At 35.3% G+C, this 17,251-nt stretch overlaps 1 protein-coding gene across 1 annotated transcript; it reads right to left on the reverse strand.

The window, feature by feature from the left end:
* Positions 1 to 475: 475 nt before the first annotated feature.
* Positions 476 to 16,367, reverse strand: LOC106164560 (uncharacterized). The gene is made up of 15 exons (XM_086998338.1): positions 15,870 to 16,367; positions 14,960 to 15,032; positions 14,308 to 14,640; positions 13,872 to 13,985; positions 13,529 to 13,639; positions 13,032 to 13,145; positions 12,525 to 12,638; positions 7,301 to 7,414; positions 6,508 to 6,618; positions 6,112 to 6,225; positions 5,547 to 5,657; positions 5,151 to 5,264; positions 4,586 to 4,696; positions 4,190 to 4,303; positions 476 to 3,880 (listed from the first exon to the last, which is right to left on the reverse strand). The coding sequence occupies exons 2-15, from the start codon at positions 14,973 to 14,975 to the stop codon at positions 3,546 to 3,548; spliced, it is 1,926 nt and encodes a 641-aa protein (XP_086854464.1). The 5' UTR covers positions 14,976 to 15,032; positions 15,870 to 16,367; the 3' UTR covers positions 476 to 3,545.
* Positions 16,368 to 17,251: the final 884 nt, after the last annotated feature.

The raw sequence follows: 17,251 nt of genomic DNA on the forward strand, positions 1-17,251 counted from the left end.
TACTCGAAAATCGGAGCTATGTAAATGTAGAAGTCAGGTCCTGAATTTTTTTTCCAAGAAAAAATAGTACACCAGCAGCTTCACGGATGGCGGTCACATTTTTCACGACGAAGCCTTTCTGGTGGAGCTAAAAATCCCTTATTGCGATAGTTGAGGGGCCTTGGTGTACAACTAGATCCATGCATATAGCGACGCGTGATGGGGCTCAATCGTTCACTTCTGTGCACCTATTTATTATCTAAATTTTCAGCATGTCCGCCTTCATCATCAAGGTATATGTTTCCCACACCGCGAAAAACATTAATCGTAAATTTGTTAAGATTACAGCAACAGTAACAATTTTGTTTTATGAGTGAATTTTAAGAGAGATGAGAGATATGGATGTGGACAATAATAATAATAACATAATAATAATAATACATATTATATTTTATTAATAATACCCCATCATTTCACATCAAAGTTATATACAATATACAATTTTCAAATCTAAAGATGCAATATGTTATAGTTTCAGTAACTATACCAGATAATTTGAATTCCATTTTTTTTAATTATTATAGGATATGTATAGCATTTAACATGTTAATTTTTAAACTGTCTTTAAAACTAATAAACAGTCAACGAGCTTAACCTTTCATTTTTCATTCCAGACAATAACATGATATCTAAAGTGGATTTGGAGGAGCCCGAATGAGACACCTTAAAGAAGGAAGGAGCTGAAAACCAATGAGCTGGTCACTGACCAGAATATTAGGCACCTGCTAGAGCTTGGATGGCTTAGAAGGGGAGTTAAAGAAGCCATCTGGGAAAGATGAGAGAACCCGTCACTGAACTGTAAGGGAGAAATGAGATTTTTAAAAAATCAACAATGACATAACATGATTTACGTTAGGGGAAAGCAATGGACTGTAAACCTGAAGTAAAATTAGTCTCTTTGCGTGAGCAAATTTCAACAAAATATTTAAATCAACAGTTATTCATCTGAATGCAATATGAAACGATGTTTTTGTTATTCGTCCGTATAAGGTTTATCAGCTAAAGTAGATGGCATATTTTAAACAGTTCATTTTATTACGTATAATCAATAACAAAGAACACCAGCATCTTCACCACCCTCTGAGCCTTTGGACCTGCAGCTTTAAAAGATATTTCACCGTAGGTCTTTAATCGCATTTTTACTGGGTTGAGTAGCAATTGGTCTACAGACCGCAGATTTCGCATTGGAACATAGTGACTGACTAATTCATTGATGTAGATTGGTGTCAATCCATAAAAAGCATCGTGAGTAAAAACCAAAAATTTGAATAAACTTCTGGCTTGTAGAGGTAGCCAGTGTAAACTTTTTAAAACTGGGGAGATATATATACTTGTGGATGTCCGAGTTAATAATCTGGCCGAAATATTTTGAATGCGCTGCAGTCTAGCAATTTCTTTCTTTGGACAACCGTATAAAATGGAGTTGCAGTAATCTAATCGAGATGTAACTAAACTATTTATAACTGTGGCTGCAGCAGAGTCAGAAAACTGATTGCGAATTGCACTTATGTTCCTAATGTTAAAAACCGCTGACCTGCATACACTGGCAATATGTTTTTCATACAGTGATCCATCTAAAAATACACCAAGATTTTTTGCTTGAGGTTTTGGCTTAATAATGCTTGATCCAATTATGAGCTGAATTTGTTGTGCTATCATACGATTATGTGGCTGACTTATTACCAAACGTTCAGACTTTCCATCGTTAATTTTCAACTTATTACTAATCAGCCACCCGCGAAGATCATCAATACATTCAGACAATATATCAATAGATTCATTTGGATTTTCTAGATTGCAACAAGTAAAAATCTGTGTGTCATCAGCATAAATATGATAGCAAATGTTATGATGCCTTAGTATGGTCCCAATTGGTAAGGTATACATGCAAAAAACAAGAGGTCCTAGAACACTGCCTTGTGGCACACCAAAAGCTGTCTCTGAAACATTTACATGCTATCTACGGTTCCAAACACAGTTGACCGACCGGTATGCTTGCTACTTGCTACACACACCCAAAACCACGTGACTGAGTACTGTTCACATAACTAAGAGTGACCACAGGGTTATGTGACTTGGAGCACTAACACGCACTAAAGCTCCAGTAGCCGTTTTTCCTTCTGGCTTATCAGGGAAATTCTAAGGAATTGAAATAAGTTTAAAAACAATGCAGAATAAAGGGCGATGGTCAACTGTTTTTGTGGGTGAACATCAGATTAACATGAAATGCGTCTAAACTATTCACCTTTCGCACTTTTATTGACTCACTTGTGTCACGTCACACATACTAATTAACGCTCGAAAATTGTCACCTTGATTGGTTACTGAGTCTAAGAACCCTAGAAAATACTTTGAAAGCCACTTTTCAGTCTATTATAATAAAACAACATCAAAGAATTTTAAACACATTTGATAAAATCGATATATGCTCGCTATAGTAGTTTATACTATATATGTATTTATTAATGTAGGTACATTGAGTTTTTTTCCGAAAATACACAAAATCGTAGTAACTGAAATACATTTAATTAAAAGGATTTGTTATTCACATTCAAGTCATTCCTAAATGTGTATCATAAGGCACTTTTCAAAGAGAAATGGAATTAAGTCAAGTAAAATGAAATAATTTGATATCATATATTATTAATGAGACCCCATTCCTTATTATCCAATGCAATTGACAGTTACGTGTACTTTTTAAGGCATAATTCTGTGCTATAATAAAAGTATGTCTTATTATGGTAACCTTAACTTAAAACTTCTTAAATAATAATGCGATGTGGAACATAAATTATTTTTAAAAAAATGTTTAAACGGTGCGACTTAACTGTCTTTAAAACTAATAAACTTGTCTGAATTCTAATACTTATTACTAACTCTCATTCTAAGTAATAACAGAGTTACTACAAATGGATTGGCGGAGCCCGAGTGAAACGCCTAAAAAGGAAAGAGTTTAAAGACGATGGCCTGGTCACGGGGCGACTAGGTATTTTCTCGTGCTTTCATATTATAGATAAGTATCCGTTTTGGATAGGGCAGAGAACCTGTCACTTAATTGTAAAGGAAGATTGAGACCCCATCTTTCCCACATCTAGGTCTGGCTCCTTTGGCTGATACCTACATGTAGCTGTCTGACAAGTTACGCTATCAGCCTATTGGATAAATGAAACTCGTGCTTCCGTTGATGATTGGTGGTTCATTATTTTGATATTAAAAATATTTTTTGTCTTTACTGTATCCCAGTTACGGGATATTTTGTCCCGATACGTGATACATAAAATCCTACTGCATATTGATTCTGACATAGCATTAAATGTACTGATCTTTAAACCTGACAAAAGTTATTAATTTTACATAACCGAGTATCAATAAGACACAAATTGAAAAATCATTGTTATTCATCTGATAACAATATGGTGCCAAACTTTTGTCTTTCTCTCTCTTTATTTGGTCCAGTCAGCTGAAAGAGTTGACACATTTTCAACAGATTGTTCTAATATGTATCTTCAATAACAAATATCTCCAGCGTCTTCACTGTGACTACAGTCGTGACTCTCCCAACCATTGTGAGAACATGATGCAATGTTGGATTCTGATCCTGTGCAGTGGACATTGTCCAACCATATGGTTCCATTACCTTGTCCAAAATATGCTCTTTGTATGCCGAGTGCTCTGGAATAGGGAAGACCTAAGGACCTGCAGAAAACTCTGGCATCAGTGTTATCCCATCCGTCATCGCAAACTGTTCCCCAGACTCCATTATGGTACACTTCAACTCTACCACTGTACTTTCCATTAGCAATTTTTCCAAAAAGACGATACAGGGAACGGTACAGCAAATCTGAAATGTTCAATGAAAACCTATTTAAAGAGTGAGTATTTCAGTAATGATCCACTAATGCACGTGCACGCAAACGTGAGTGCATGGGCATCATGTGTGTGTGTGTATGTAGGTGTGTGTGTGTGTGTGAAAGAGAGTTATTTTTCATGATATGAATGAAATGTAGTTTTAAAATTTTGCACAGATTATCATTTAACTGTCATTCATAATCCCCTAAAATTCTTTTAACGTCAGCATTATGTATCATTTTACCCACATTCTGACGAAACGGATGAAATCAATAAATGTATTCCAAGACACTGCCCGAACCTGATTCACAATTCCTGCCGGTATACCCAGAACGGCAGCTGCAAGAATACGTAGATGTTTGACTTCTACACGTGGCGCCATTTCGGCAGGGCTGGTTGCGACAATGGTCTCTAACTGTATCAAAAATGACAACGCACTGACAATGTTGATCAATGTAGTGTCATTGGAAATGCCCCAATGCCATTAACGGGGTGACCGATAAAGATATTTACGATTCGTCCTTCACCCCTGAGTTCACCAAACCTAGTGAGGCCACTGCCTAAATACATATACTATGCTCAAATGTATACGCACTAAGAGGTTTCATACGTAATAATATATATTCACATAGAATATTGGATATAGGACAACCTATTTAAAGTCAAAAAAGGTTCAAGGAGAATTTTAAACACTTACCTTGGCAGTTTGTCCCGTAGTACCCGGCAGAACAGAAACATCGATAAGAATTCACCATGTCAACACACGTTCCACCATTTTGACAAGGACGACTGGAGCATTCATCGATTCCTAAAATTATAAAATGATATTGTATTAACAGAAAATAGTGCACGGAAACTGTCTTATCCCAGTCGTCATCGGAAACAGTTCCCCAACTACCATTATGATACGCTTCAACTCTTTCATCTTATTTGCCATTGATATTTATTCCAACATGACTGTACAGGTGACGGGACACAAAAGCTGGAATATTCAAACAAAACATGTTGAAAGAGTATTTCAGCAATGATCCACTTATGGACGGGCACGCAAACGTGAATGCACACGCACGCGTGTGTGTCAGAAAGAGTGATATTTTTTCATGATATGATTGAAATATAGTTTTCAAAATTCGCATAGCCTAACATGTGACAATTTATAATCAACTTTATTTTTTTACGTCAGCATTATAGGTAAATCATTTTACCAACACTCTGACAAAACGGATGGAATCAATGAAGTTATTCCTACACGCTGCCCGAACCTGATTCACAATTCCTGCCGGTATACCCAGAGCGGCAGCTGCAAAAATACGTGGAGGTTTGGCTCCTACACGTGGAGCCATTTCGGCAGGGCTGGTTGCGACAATGGTCTCTAACTGTAACAAAAATGACAACGCACTGACAATGTTGATCAATCTAGTGTCATTGGAAATGCCCCAATGCCATTAACGGGGTGACCGATAAAGATATTTACGATTCGTCCTTCACCCCTGAGTTCACCAAACTTAGTGAGGCCACTGCCTAAATACATATACTATGCTCAAATGTATACGCAGTAAGAGGTTTCATACGTAATAATATATATTCATATAGAATATTGGGTATAGGACAACCTATTTGAAGTTAAAAAAGGTTCAAGGAGAATTTCAAACACTTACCTTGGCAGTTTGTCCCGTAGTACCCGGCAGAACAGAAACATCGATAAGAATTCACCATGTCAACACACGTTCCACCATTTTGACAAGGACGACTGGAGCATTCATCGATTCCTAAAATTATAAAATGATATTGTATTAACAGAAAATAGTGCACGGAAACTTTCTTATCCCAGTCGTCATCGGAAACAGTTCCCCAACTACCATTATGATACGCTTCAACTCTTTCATCTTATTTGCCATTGATATTTATTCCAACATGACTGTACAGGTGACGGGACACAAAAGCTGGAATATTCAAACAAAACATGTTGAAAGAGTATTTCAGCAATGATCCACTTATGGACGGGCACGCAAACGTGAATGCACACGCAAGCGTGTGTGTCAGAAAGAGTGATATTTTTTCATGATATGATTGAAATATAGTTTTCAAAATTCGCATAGCCTAACATGTGACAATTTATAATCAACTTTATTTTTTTACGTCAGCATTATAGGTAAATCATTTTATCAACACTCTGACAAAACGGATGGAATCAATGAAGTTATTCCTACACGCTGCCCGAACCTGATTCACAATTCCTGCCGGTATACCCAGAGCGGCAGCTGCAAAAATACGTGGAGGTTTGGCTCCTACACGTGGAGCCATTTCGGCAGGGCTGGTTGCGACAATGGTCTCTAACTGTAACAAAAATGACAACGCACTGACAATGTTGATCAATCTAGTGTCATTGGAAATGCCCCAATGCCATTAACGGGGTGACCGATAAAGATATTTACGATTCGTCCTTCACCCCTGAGTTCACCAAACTTAGTGAGGCCACTGCCTAAATACATATACTATGCTCAAATGTATACGCAGTAAGAGGTTTCATACGTAATAATATATATTCATATAGAATATTGGGTATAGGACAACCTATTTGAAGTCAAAAAAGGTTCAAGGAGAATTTTAAACACTTACCTTGGCAGTTTGTCCCGTAGTACCCGGCAGAACAGAAACATCGATAAGAATTCACCATGTCAACACACGTTCCACCATTTTGACAAGGACGACTGGAGCATTCATCGATTCCTAAAATTAAAAAGATATTATAGTAACAAAAAATTAATGCACGGAAACTTTGGCATCCCTGTTATCCCAGTCTTCACCTCAAACAGTTCCCCAACTTCCATTATGATACACTTAAACTCTTCCACCGTATTTGCCTTTGATATTTGTTCCAACAAGACGGTGCGGGCGACGGGGCACAAACGTTGGAATATTCTAGCAAAACATGTTTAAATAGTATTTCAGTAATGTTCCAATTATGCAGGTGCACGCAAACGTGAATGCATGCTTGTGTGTGTGTGTGTGTGTGTGTGTGTGTCAGAGAGAGTCATGTTTTTATGATAAGATGGAAAATAGTTTTCAAATTTTGCATACCCTAACATGTGACCATTTATAATTCACTTGTATTCTTTTTACGTCAGCATTAAATATCATTTTACCTAAACTCTGAAAACACGGATGAAATCAATTACTGAAAATACTGCAAGAAATTATTTAATAAAAAATAGTAATTTTGCAAGCGAAGCAATGTTACCAATGGCTGTACTCGCTCTAAGAAGAAGTTTTCCAATTGGCTTTTCTAAAGCAGAAACCCATGTAAAGTTTTCATTGGTCTTGTTGCAATGAAAAATACGCCAGTATTAACTTAAGTCCGGCTGATTTAAAATATCATAGTTTTGTCATTTGTTATCATAAGATATCCTACCGAACTGGCAGTATGTTCCTGTAAAACCACCAGGACAAGTGCAGTGAAATCCACCATAGCTGTTTTGACAGGTGGCGCCAAGGGCACATGGGCTATTATAGCATTCGTTTATATCTGCAATGAAACCAAATGAATATGTACCTAAGGCTTTATTTTACATTTCATTCTAATTTTGCTTTTTTTCGCCCTAATTATTAGTCCCTTTTTAAAAATCATTCAGATGTTATTCAAAATTATGTACCTTTTCCAAAACGATTTTGATTAAATTAACGATTTAGGAGACCTTCTCAGTAAGCATTAAGCTTTCCCTGTAGAAATACCGGAAAGTGGTGAAACACGGATTTTCTTGAAATTGATACATGTGAAGGAACCTTAAAAAACATGTACACATCTTAAAGGAAACTGCTGAAAACATTTGATTTCCATGACAACCGCATTTAAAGTTTAAAATGCCCAAATCAAACCTTTTTCACCCATATACATGAAGAGAATGCATAAAATTGATAAATAACTGTGGTTTCATTAACTGGGCTTTATAATTCATTAGATTTACTGAAAATGCTCCAGTAATTTTTTCTTGTTTTGAGAAAAAATTAACAGTTTTTAAATACAAAATGTGTCAACTTTGAAGCTGATTTTATCCCAAGGTCCACAAGTTTGATGTAAATCACTTATGATTCCAATTAGACAAGTTTTCTTCTTCTACATTAAATACATTTTGTAGCAATAGATTAACAAACATTTAACATGCATTCAAAGCCATTTTGTCGTAAGAAAAGCCAGTCCATGTGCAGCTCTTTTGGCGTTGGAAATGGAAAAGTTATGAACACTCTTTGGAGGGAAAGTTGATCTAATTCAATGACCTGAAATTGTTTGCATGGTAAAGATGGGCAAGTCTGGTAAGTGTATCATAATTATTATTCATTTTAAAATCTTATTAGAAATATTTTGGTGTTCTTGGATAATTGCTTTTTTTTTAAATTAAAACTGTTTCTTATTACTGGGCCTTTATCCATGTACAGTTACAATGTTTGAATGTTGTCCAACTGAAATAATTGAATTAACTGAACATGTTTATTACTCTACTGCCTATTGATAAAAAGTTTCTGGCGCTGTTGTATAAGTACCTTTTATTTTTCAACATAAATGTAGAACCGTGGTGCACCTGCCTGGTTGGAATATACGAGGGTTGATTGATAAGTAGTGAGCCTCATATATCTGAAAGCATGAAGTGTCCTGTGTGAAAGTCCGATGTGAATCCGTCGACTGGAGAGTGGATGGAGACAAATCGGCTCAAAGTTCAGTGAAAGTGTCCGATGAAATCCCACAGTAATTACGATGCAAGTTCCAGTAGAAAATATGAGTGTCGGTTCAGTGGTAAATAGGTTCCAAAAAAAATATTCTCCTTCAAAAGTCCCAAAACAAAACTCAGTCTCCTATCCGTTCATACTCCCAGCGTCTGTCTAAACTAACGCTCTCGAGATACTCATGCTCTCGCGATATGGTGACGTCATAAGCTGACCTACTTATACACAACAATAGTCTCCTTGAGTATCTATACACTTTTGCCAGCAAATTTTGAGAGCCTCTATGCCACTTTTATAGAACCCCTTCACTTCACGTATGACGTCATCATCTGACACAAAGTGAGTACCTGAAATGGCCTTTTTCAATTTGGGAAATAGATAATAGTCAGAGGGAGCAAGATCAGGGGAATAAAGTGGATGTTCTATCAGTTCAAAGCCACGCTCGTTGATTGCAGCAATGGCAATGACAGACTTGTGAGCAGGGGCATTGTCCTGGAGGAACAGTACACCTTCCCTGAGCTTTCCGCTGCCTCGTCGACATAAACTAACCAAATGACACCAAACTCCGGCTACACACCTTTAAATAGCCAGGGAATAGAAGGGCTGAAAAGGGATATACCTGCTTAACCCCTTCCACACGAGGCTCACTACTTATCAATCAACCCTCGTTTTTAAGGACAATAAGTGTGGGGCCCACACCTCTACAGACATGCTTACAAAGAAGGAAAAGACAAAGGAAATTAATAGATGACAAGGGTGTGGATTCTGCAGATTTCGAGGCCCAGTTTCAAGATATGTTCACACTTGCCAGGCAATAGTGGGGCACATATTGTGTCATCTAACTGCACATGTTTTTATGTTATGTTTATTTTTATAGGGGTTTCAAATTCATGCTTGTTTCTTAAAGCCATACTTAAATGTTCAAATTTTTAAAACGGCTTTACCTTTCATACCTTTGGAGATGGCGGGGGGGTCGGGATGACAGTACGAGATTTGCAGAATTTGATCTGACGCGCCATAAAAAGTTGAAAGATCTTAAGTCCCTGCTGTTGATGAAATATGTCATATCAACATATTCAAGTTGGTAGGGAAGAGTTTTTTTTTTTTTTTTTTTTTTTTTTTTTTTTTTTTTTTTGCTTCTGTCAATATGTGTGTGTGTGTGTTTTCTTCATTTGTGTTTCTTTTCTGCCCGTTTTCTTTTTTTTTATTTTAAAATTTGATTTTAAACACCACAGAGATATTTGTCATAACCATTGATTTTATATGTAGAAACAGACTTTACTATTATACCAAATTCCGTTGTTCAAGTAACCGTGTCATGATAGAGAAAAAAAGATTTCACATGAATATAAACAAAGACAATAAATTTTACCTATTTTGCTTGACGCAAAATGTTCATAATATAGAAAATGGCTTTTATCTTTTATTGATATAAAGATTGAAAGCGTTTATGATCATTTATTGTCACCGTAAGAGAACTAGCTGTTATGCATATGTAAATATATCTTGCTATAATGTAACATGCATTTTTTTGTGTACATAAATATTTGTTACAACTTCAACTGGTTAAAACTGAAATCGTATTTGGGTCAGAGACCTTGGATTACAGAATAAACATCGAGCAAATTTTTTTCTACAATAAAGGAGAAAAGCAAATGTTTCTGTTATTTTCACAGCATATAGTATTCAGTGAAACAGAAGCTATTTATAAGTGAAAAATTATCTTTTCTTTCTTAACGATCTTAAGGATCTGAAAAGCATGCTTCATTTGCAAAAATAATTCATTACATTCGAGTGTTGGTCATGATGTATATCAAGGTAATAAATGTCAAATGCATTTGGAAAAACATGCCTGTTTATGTTAATGTTATGTTAAAACAATCAAAATCACTGAAAAATGACTGCCAAAATATCTCAAAAAATTATGTTTGAAAAATAATTGATCGAAATAAAAGCAAACAAAATTCTCTTTTCTCATTGTGTGTTATTTCTTCATATACTGAATTTATTAGTTTTTATTTTTTATTTTTTATTTGGTTGCACAAATCTAGGTTATTAAGGAAATAATTCTCAGTAAATACTTGTGTTGGCCTTACTTGTGTTGGTTCTTTCCATTTTCAAATTCCTTACTTATTTATTGTTGCCACAGCAGGAAGTTACACTTATTTGAAACAATAAACAGGGGCAGTCCCAGGATTTTAAGTGGAAATAGTGGGGGGAAAGACCTCCGCCCCTCAGAACCACCTCTCGACCCTGTCAACCCCAATTAAGTTGGGCAACCACACATTTCCTGAGGGGGGCGACCCCATTCCTATATTCAGCTCTGAAGAAGCTTTTCATATACAAGTCTAAAAGAAACGTTCCCCATGTGAAATATCATTGTTCTTTGACTTAATATGTCGATTTATAAATTCCCACAGGTGCAGGAGCCATGGAATTAGCATTAGTTGATATGGTAACCAAAGTATAATGCCTTTTGGTATACACCCATCTCTGCCTATGTTAATGTATTAAAAACAATTTAAATTACTATGGAAAAACTCTGCACTCATGTGTGAAAAATAAAATTAGGATAATTTTTGCTTTAAAAATCAAGAAAATTAACATTTTCATTCCTACATTTATTAATTGCTACAAAATTTTATTCTTTCAAGTCCAGTTTCTCAAGAATACGCCATGAACACATGAGTGTGGTCCTTTTCATATCCATGGCTTACTTACAGTTACCATAGCAACGGCCCCTGATAATACATGCAAGGTGGCTACGTGGGTTTTTGCTCGGAAAACTACACACTTTTTATATTTTAGTCCATGGAGTGCAACTTTTCTGCAGCATTGTTTAAAATTAACTAAAAAATAGGTATTTTGGTTGGTTTATGAAGTCTCGTAGGTCTCGGAGTTATGGAGTTTTCCGTCGTTGCAATGGCAAGCATAATATACTGTACATCAACGGTTTTTTTTTTTTTTTGGTATATATCAGTGCCTGCTTATGTTAATTTATCGAATATAAAATGTCTAAAGAAAACAATAACTCTACCCAAAAAACGCCCAAAAAATAAAGTTGGAAATGTTCTGTTTAAAAAATAAAACGCAAAGAAAGTCAATTTGTTATCAGCTGTGATTCCTGCATCTATTACTTGAAACAAAATTTTATTTTTTTCATTTTTGTGTGTGTGTGTGTGTGTGTGTGTGTGTGTGTGTGTGTGAATATTCAAGCCTAGTTTATCAAGCTCAGGATACTCCATTAATCCCTGAGTATGGGCCTTGGGAGAAAATTGACTTCAAAAATCACCCTATTATTGGTAAATCCAAGTTTCAAACTCATGGCTTAATTGCTGTTACAATAGCAACGGCCCCTGGGGGATATATAAATATATATATATATATATATATATATATATATATATATATATATATATATATATATATATATATATGAGGTTGCTACACATATTTATGACCAGTAATCAGCAGACTTTTCATATATCAGTCAATGTTACATGTCCTTTCCATCAATATAACTTTTCTTTAATTTGAAAATTGATAGTTTTCCATGACTTTTCAAGTCCCAGGGGCTCAGGAACTTTGACTGGTACATTTGTTGCCGTGGCAACCAAGCGGGGACTTTTTAAAAACCGAAAAGATAATCATTTTTGCACTTCATATAACATATAGCACTTTTTTCAAAATTCAAAAATTTTATTGTGCAGGTGGAAGTTTAGTGCTTACTGAGAGGGCCTATTATTACTAGTACTTTTAAAAGAAAGTAGACAAGAGTAGACGGCGTGGATCTGGGTTAGAGTGCAAATTACAATAACGGACACCCATGGGATCCATGTTACAAAGTTTTCCTCCAAATAAGCGCTACGGTCTAGCTTTGTGATGTCATGAGCAACATGACGTGTACGTGCACTTACCGGCTTCGCATCTTGCACCTTGGAAACCCAAAGTACAAGAACACCGAAACGAACCCACCAGGTCCACACATTCGGCGCCGTTTTTGCATGGTTGACTTAGGCAATGATTGGTAGCTTTGGACATGTATAAACATGATTAGATTGTGTAACAAAAATGTTATGGCCTATATGAAAGAGATCATAAATATTAATGTTTTGTGTATGTTATGCTTTGAATGTATGGAATTTAACTGCCATTTGCGATGTGAAAGTAAAGTAGTACCTTCGTTGATTTTTTATCATCGGAATAAAAATTATTAAAAATGCATTCCACTGTTTTATCATTTTCACTGTATTTTCTTACCTCTTCGTCAAATAGATTTAAAGGCGTCATTTGTTTAGAATATTTTTTCAAATGATTTTGCTTGTTTCTACTGAAAAGTTAAAAATGTGATCATTACTTTTAGAATATACATAAAACTCTAGCAATTCTAGTGCTTGTGATAAAGCTAATTGTGTAACTCTTACTTGTTTCACAATTACTCCCGGTGTATCCATGGGGACAGCTGCAAGAATAGGTTATAGCATGACTCATACACGTTGCGCCATTTTGACAGGGCCGGCTGCGACAGAGATCATTTACTGTAATATAAAAGATCCTCGTTATAGAACTAGGAAACACTTGTAATTTTGCGGATTTGGGACAACAATGTCTGTAAAACATCAATTCGAGGTAATTAACAGGCCAACATAAAGTTTTTTTTCTTAAACCATGTTTTATAATTATAATTATTGAAGAATCTGTAAAAAAAAGTCAATTTCTAGGTTATAAAGGAAAGAATTCTCAGTAAATGTTGGCCGGTTATAAACTTTTTCTTTTGTTTATTTCGACTTTTCTTAATTTCAAAGTGCTCTCTCCACATGAGCAATGCCTGTTCTTAACTGCATGCTTATAATGGCACAAACACAGGTTTGTTCAATATGATATTTGATATAAAGGCACAGAGAGAACTTTAAATGCGAACCTTGACAGTTTGTCCCGTAGTACCCGGCAGAACACAAACATTGATAAGAATTCACCATGTCAACACACGTCCCACCATTCTGACAAGGACGACTAGAGCATTCACTTATTTCTAAAAAAGTAAATATTAATAAAGCGTGATAAAATGGTCACTTGTAAAAGGGCCAAACTTATTTTATCGTAAAAAATTATATAAATAACACTGAATACTTGGCACTGACTGTTTGTTTAAGAAATGAAAGTTAGAGATTTCGAAAATTAAAAAATTAAATTTCATATTTAAAAGGTCTTTACATTGACCAATATATAGTCTTTTTAATTTTTAGCTAAATTTATTATCATACCAAGCTGACATAATTTGCCAGTGAAACCAGGAAGGCAATGACAGTCAAAACCGCCATGATTATTGCTACAGGTGGCGCCCCTGGCACATGGGTTGTTCATGCATTCATTTACGTCTGCAAAAGACAAAAAATGTATACTGAACATATCCTGTCTATTTTCCAATTGCACTTCTTTGTACTTATTCCAGCCGTTATTATAGCATTTTTACATAGTTTGCTTACGACTGGTTTGTCACTGTAATAAAGACATACAGTAGGCATGTATGTGGCCACACTCCATTAGGTTTCGTAGTGCCCACATTTCAGACTGATATCTGATTATTAATCATTTTTAAAGTTGTATCCTCACTTTAATGGTTTGGCAGATTTTTAATATTTTCACCATATTTATCTAGAGATTCAATATAAAACCAAGCGTCTTCCTTCACTTACTTACCATTTGACTCATTGTTTGTTGAAACCAAATTATTGTTGCGTTGGTCACTATTTTCTTTTGGAGTGAACGCTAGCGACCATACAACAATAGCAACCAAGGCAGCGCATATGATTCCCGTTAACACCAATGCTATTTGTAGCCGTCTATTCACATTTGTCTTTGGTAGCTGTGCAAACCTTAGTTTGGGATCATTGGCATTTGGACGAGGAATCCTTAAACTCTCATACACATTTGATTCCTCCACTAAAGCATGATCAGCATCCGACGACGTTTCATATATTGCATTCACATACACGGCGCTTTGGTTTTGGGGAGTAACGAACAACTTCATACCTAAAAGTAGTTTTAGGTTGATTTCATCATGGACTCGACAACTTCAGTGTTCTATTTGTAATGAATTTAAATGTTTTACAAAGATGAAATAGATTTTATGCAAATTGGTATTCTCAGATCACCTGAATATAATGGTCACATCCAAATAAATAAGTAAAGGTGAGAAACCAATATATTTATTTTCAAAGATAATATTCAACACTGAGCAAACATTACTCTCCCTTTACATATTTTATAGCTTGAATTTAAAACAGATCTATGAAATAAAATCTTAATTATTCAAATTGAGTAAATTAAACTTAAATCCCTGGATGCATACCTCTTTTGTCTGCCATGTTTACTTTCTTCAAAATTCAAGAGATGTGGAATAATAAAATGCTGTACTGCCACATCTGGCAAAGAAAGAATGTAAAAGTGTATTTTGCAATTACAACGTATTTCACAAAATGCGCCGTGGTTGCATGGTGCGAAAATAATGTTTTTTTTTTTTTTTTTTTTTTTTTTTGCAAAGGGCGGTGAGCCTGCAGTAGTGAGAGTGCTCAAAATTTATTCTCTGAGCGATATCAAGCCCGGTATTACAGGGGCTTAAGATAAAAAACAGCATGAAATATTACGATAAGCCACCCACCGCGCTTTCTATGCTGACATGTTGGTAAATATGTGTTATCTATAATCCCTGTACATTAGCAACGAGACCTAACTGTAATGCAAACTTTTCTTTCGATTTTGTCACTTACACTAGATCAAAGGGTATTTAAAAAATGGTTGTTTGTGTTAAATATTTTTCAGCTCTTATTATGTTCAGTTTTAGGTCGTTATTTGGCTAAATATTTCCGTTGTAAAGTTGCAATAATACAACTACAAACAGAACCTACCGCAAACTTAAAACTGTGGAGATACTTATTGTACACTTTGCCAGTGTATATTTTGCCATTTATATCACATTATCATCATTTGATGGAAATAGACATGTACTTATTGATAAGTAAACAAGACTCGTAACCAAAAGATAATAATGTTTCTGATTCTTTAATGTTTAATAAAGAAAAGACATTATCGCCAAGGTCACTATGATAAGCACAACCATTGTATCTACACTCACAAACATTTAATTCATTTCAACATTTTAACTTTGCAACGCAGTGCGCCAACTGTGAGATGAGATGACTTATCTTTAGAAGTATAAACGTAAAATTTCCAAACCTAGAATACATAATTATTGTACTTACCAGTGTGTTTGCATATAGTGGTGTTTTCAAGCAGCCTTTTTACTAATGTGACACTGCGCACGTTTGTTGACAACAACGCCTTCGCTACCACGCTGAAACTAATCAATATTGCTTCCTGGTTCACAAACGAGTTCAACACGTGACATTGCAAATACGTCGCTGCAAAATGTTTGCCTCTAAAAGTGGTTGCTTTTTTATTTATTTGAGCTCCATTCATAGGGACAAGGTAGTACTTCTAAATTGTCGACTTTGAAGGTAGGTCCTGATATTTTTATTCCAATTGTAAAGACAAAGTACACCCCACAAATAAAATATGCACTGAGGTACTTCATAGCTTTACTTTTTCGTCCCAAATATGCTCATAAAATACGATCCAGATACTAAATCCCCATATTCCTAAGTTAAAACTTCCATAGAACTTTACTTGACGGTTGCAATAACGTTCTAGTTAGAGTAGCTTCACGGATAGAGGTCATAATGTTTACACAACATAGCATCTTTGGTAGAGATAAAAAAAAATTATCATTAGGTTGCGGTAGTGAGGCGCCTTTAGCAGTATACAACTAAAACAATACATGTGAGGACGTGTGGCGGGATTAAACTGTTCACTTCTGCGTGGGATGGCCCCACTTCGCACCTAACACTTAAAATGTATTATCTAAATTTTCAGCAGGGCCCGAATTTCATCAACACTGGAGAGCGCTGTCCTTTGGATACCGTGTACAGGTACCTGAACTATCCATTTATCACTGGGTCACTGCTGTTACGTCATATACATACTGATACAGGGTCGCTTGTCACCTTTATTGGTTGATGAGTCAAGAGCCATAGAAAACAATTTTGAAATGCGATACTTCAGTCCAACATAATGGAAACAACATCAGCGTCGGTTTAGTACTTAAAAAAAAAAATTGAAAAAACACTCATTACAGTAGATTATATGTAGATGTAGGTAGATAGGATTTTCCTAATCTTTTAACAGTTTCCCCTTAACCAAATACATATAGGTACATTTTACATTATCTTGGAAGGCAGTAACTAAAAATACATGTTAATGAACGATCTCGTGCTATTCACATTTCATTCAAACAATTTTCCAAAGAGAAACGGAATAAAGTTAATAATAATCATAATAATTAATACACAATAAATAGCTTTTCACAACAAATATTTCAATGCAATTAAGTTATGTGCAGTGCTTAAGATATAACCGTATGCTATACTAAAAGGATGCATTCTACTCTAAACTTATTACAAAATACGAAGTTGAAAATATGTACCGCAAAAACTATAAGTGCGGTTTTTAAACTGTCTTAAAAATCTGTGATTGAATATTATTTCTCATTCCAGACAATAACAGGTTTACCAAAGTATATTTGGAG

This window comes from Lingula anatina, unplaced genomic scaffold (assembly GCF_051362555.1).
Source record: "Lingula anatina isolate TDL-2025a unplaced genomic scaffold, LinAna3.0 unanchor82, whole genome shotgun sequence".
Classification (NCBI taxonomy): Eukaryota; Metazoa; Brachiopoda; class Lingulata; order Lingulida; family Lingulidae; genus Lingula; species Lingula anatina.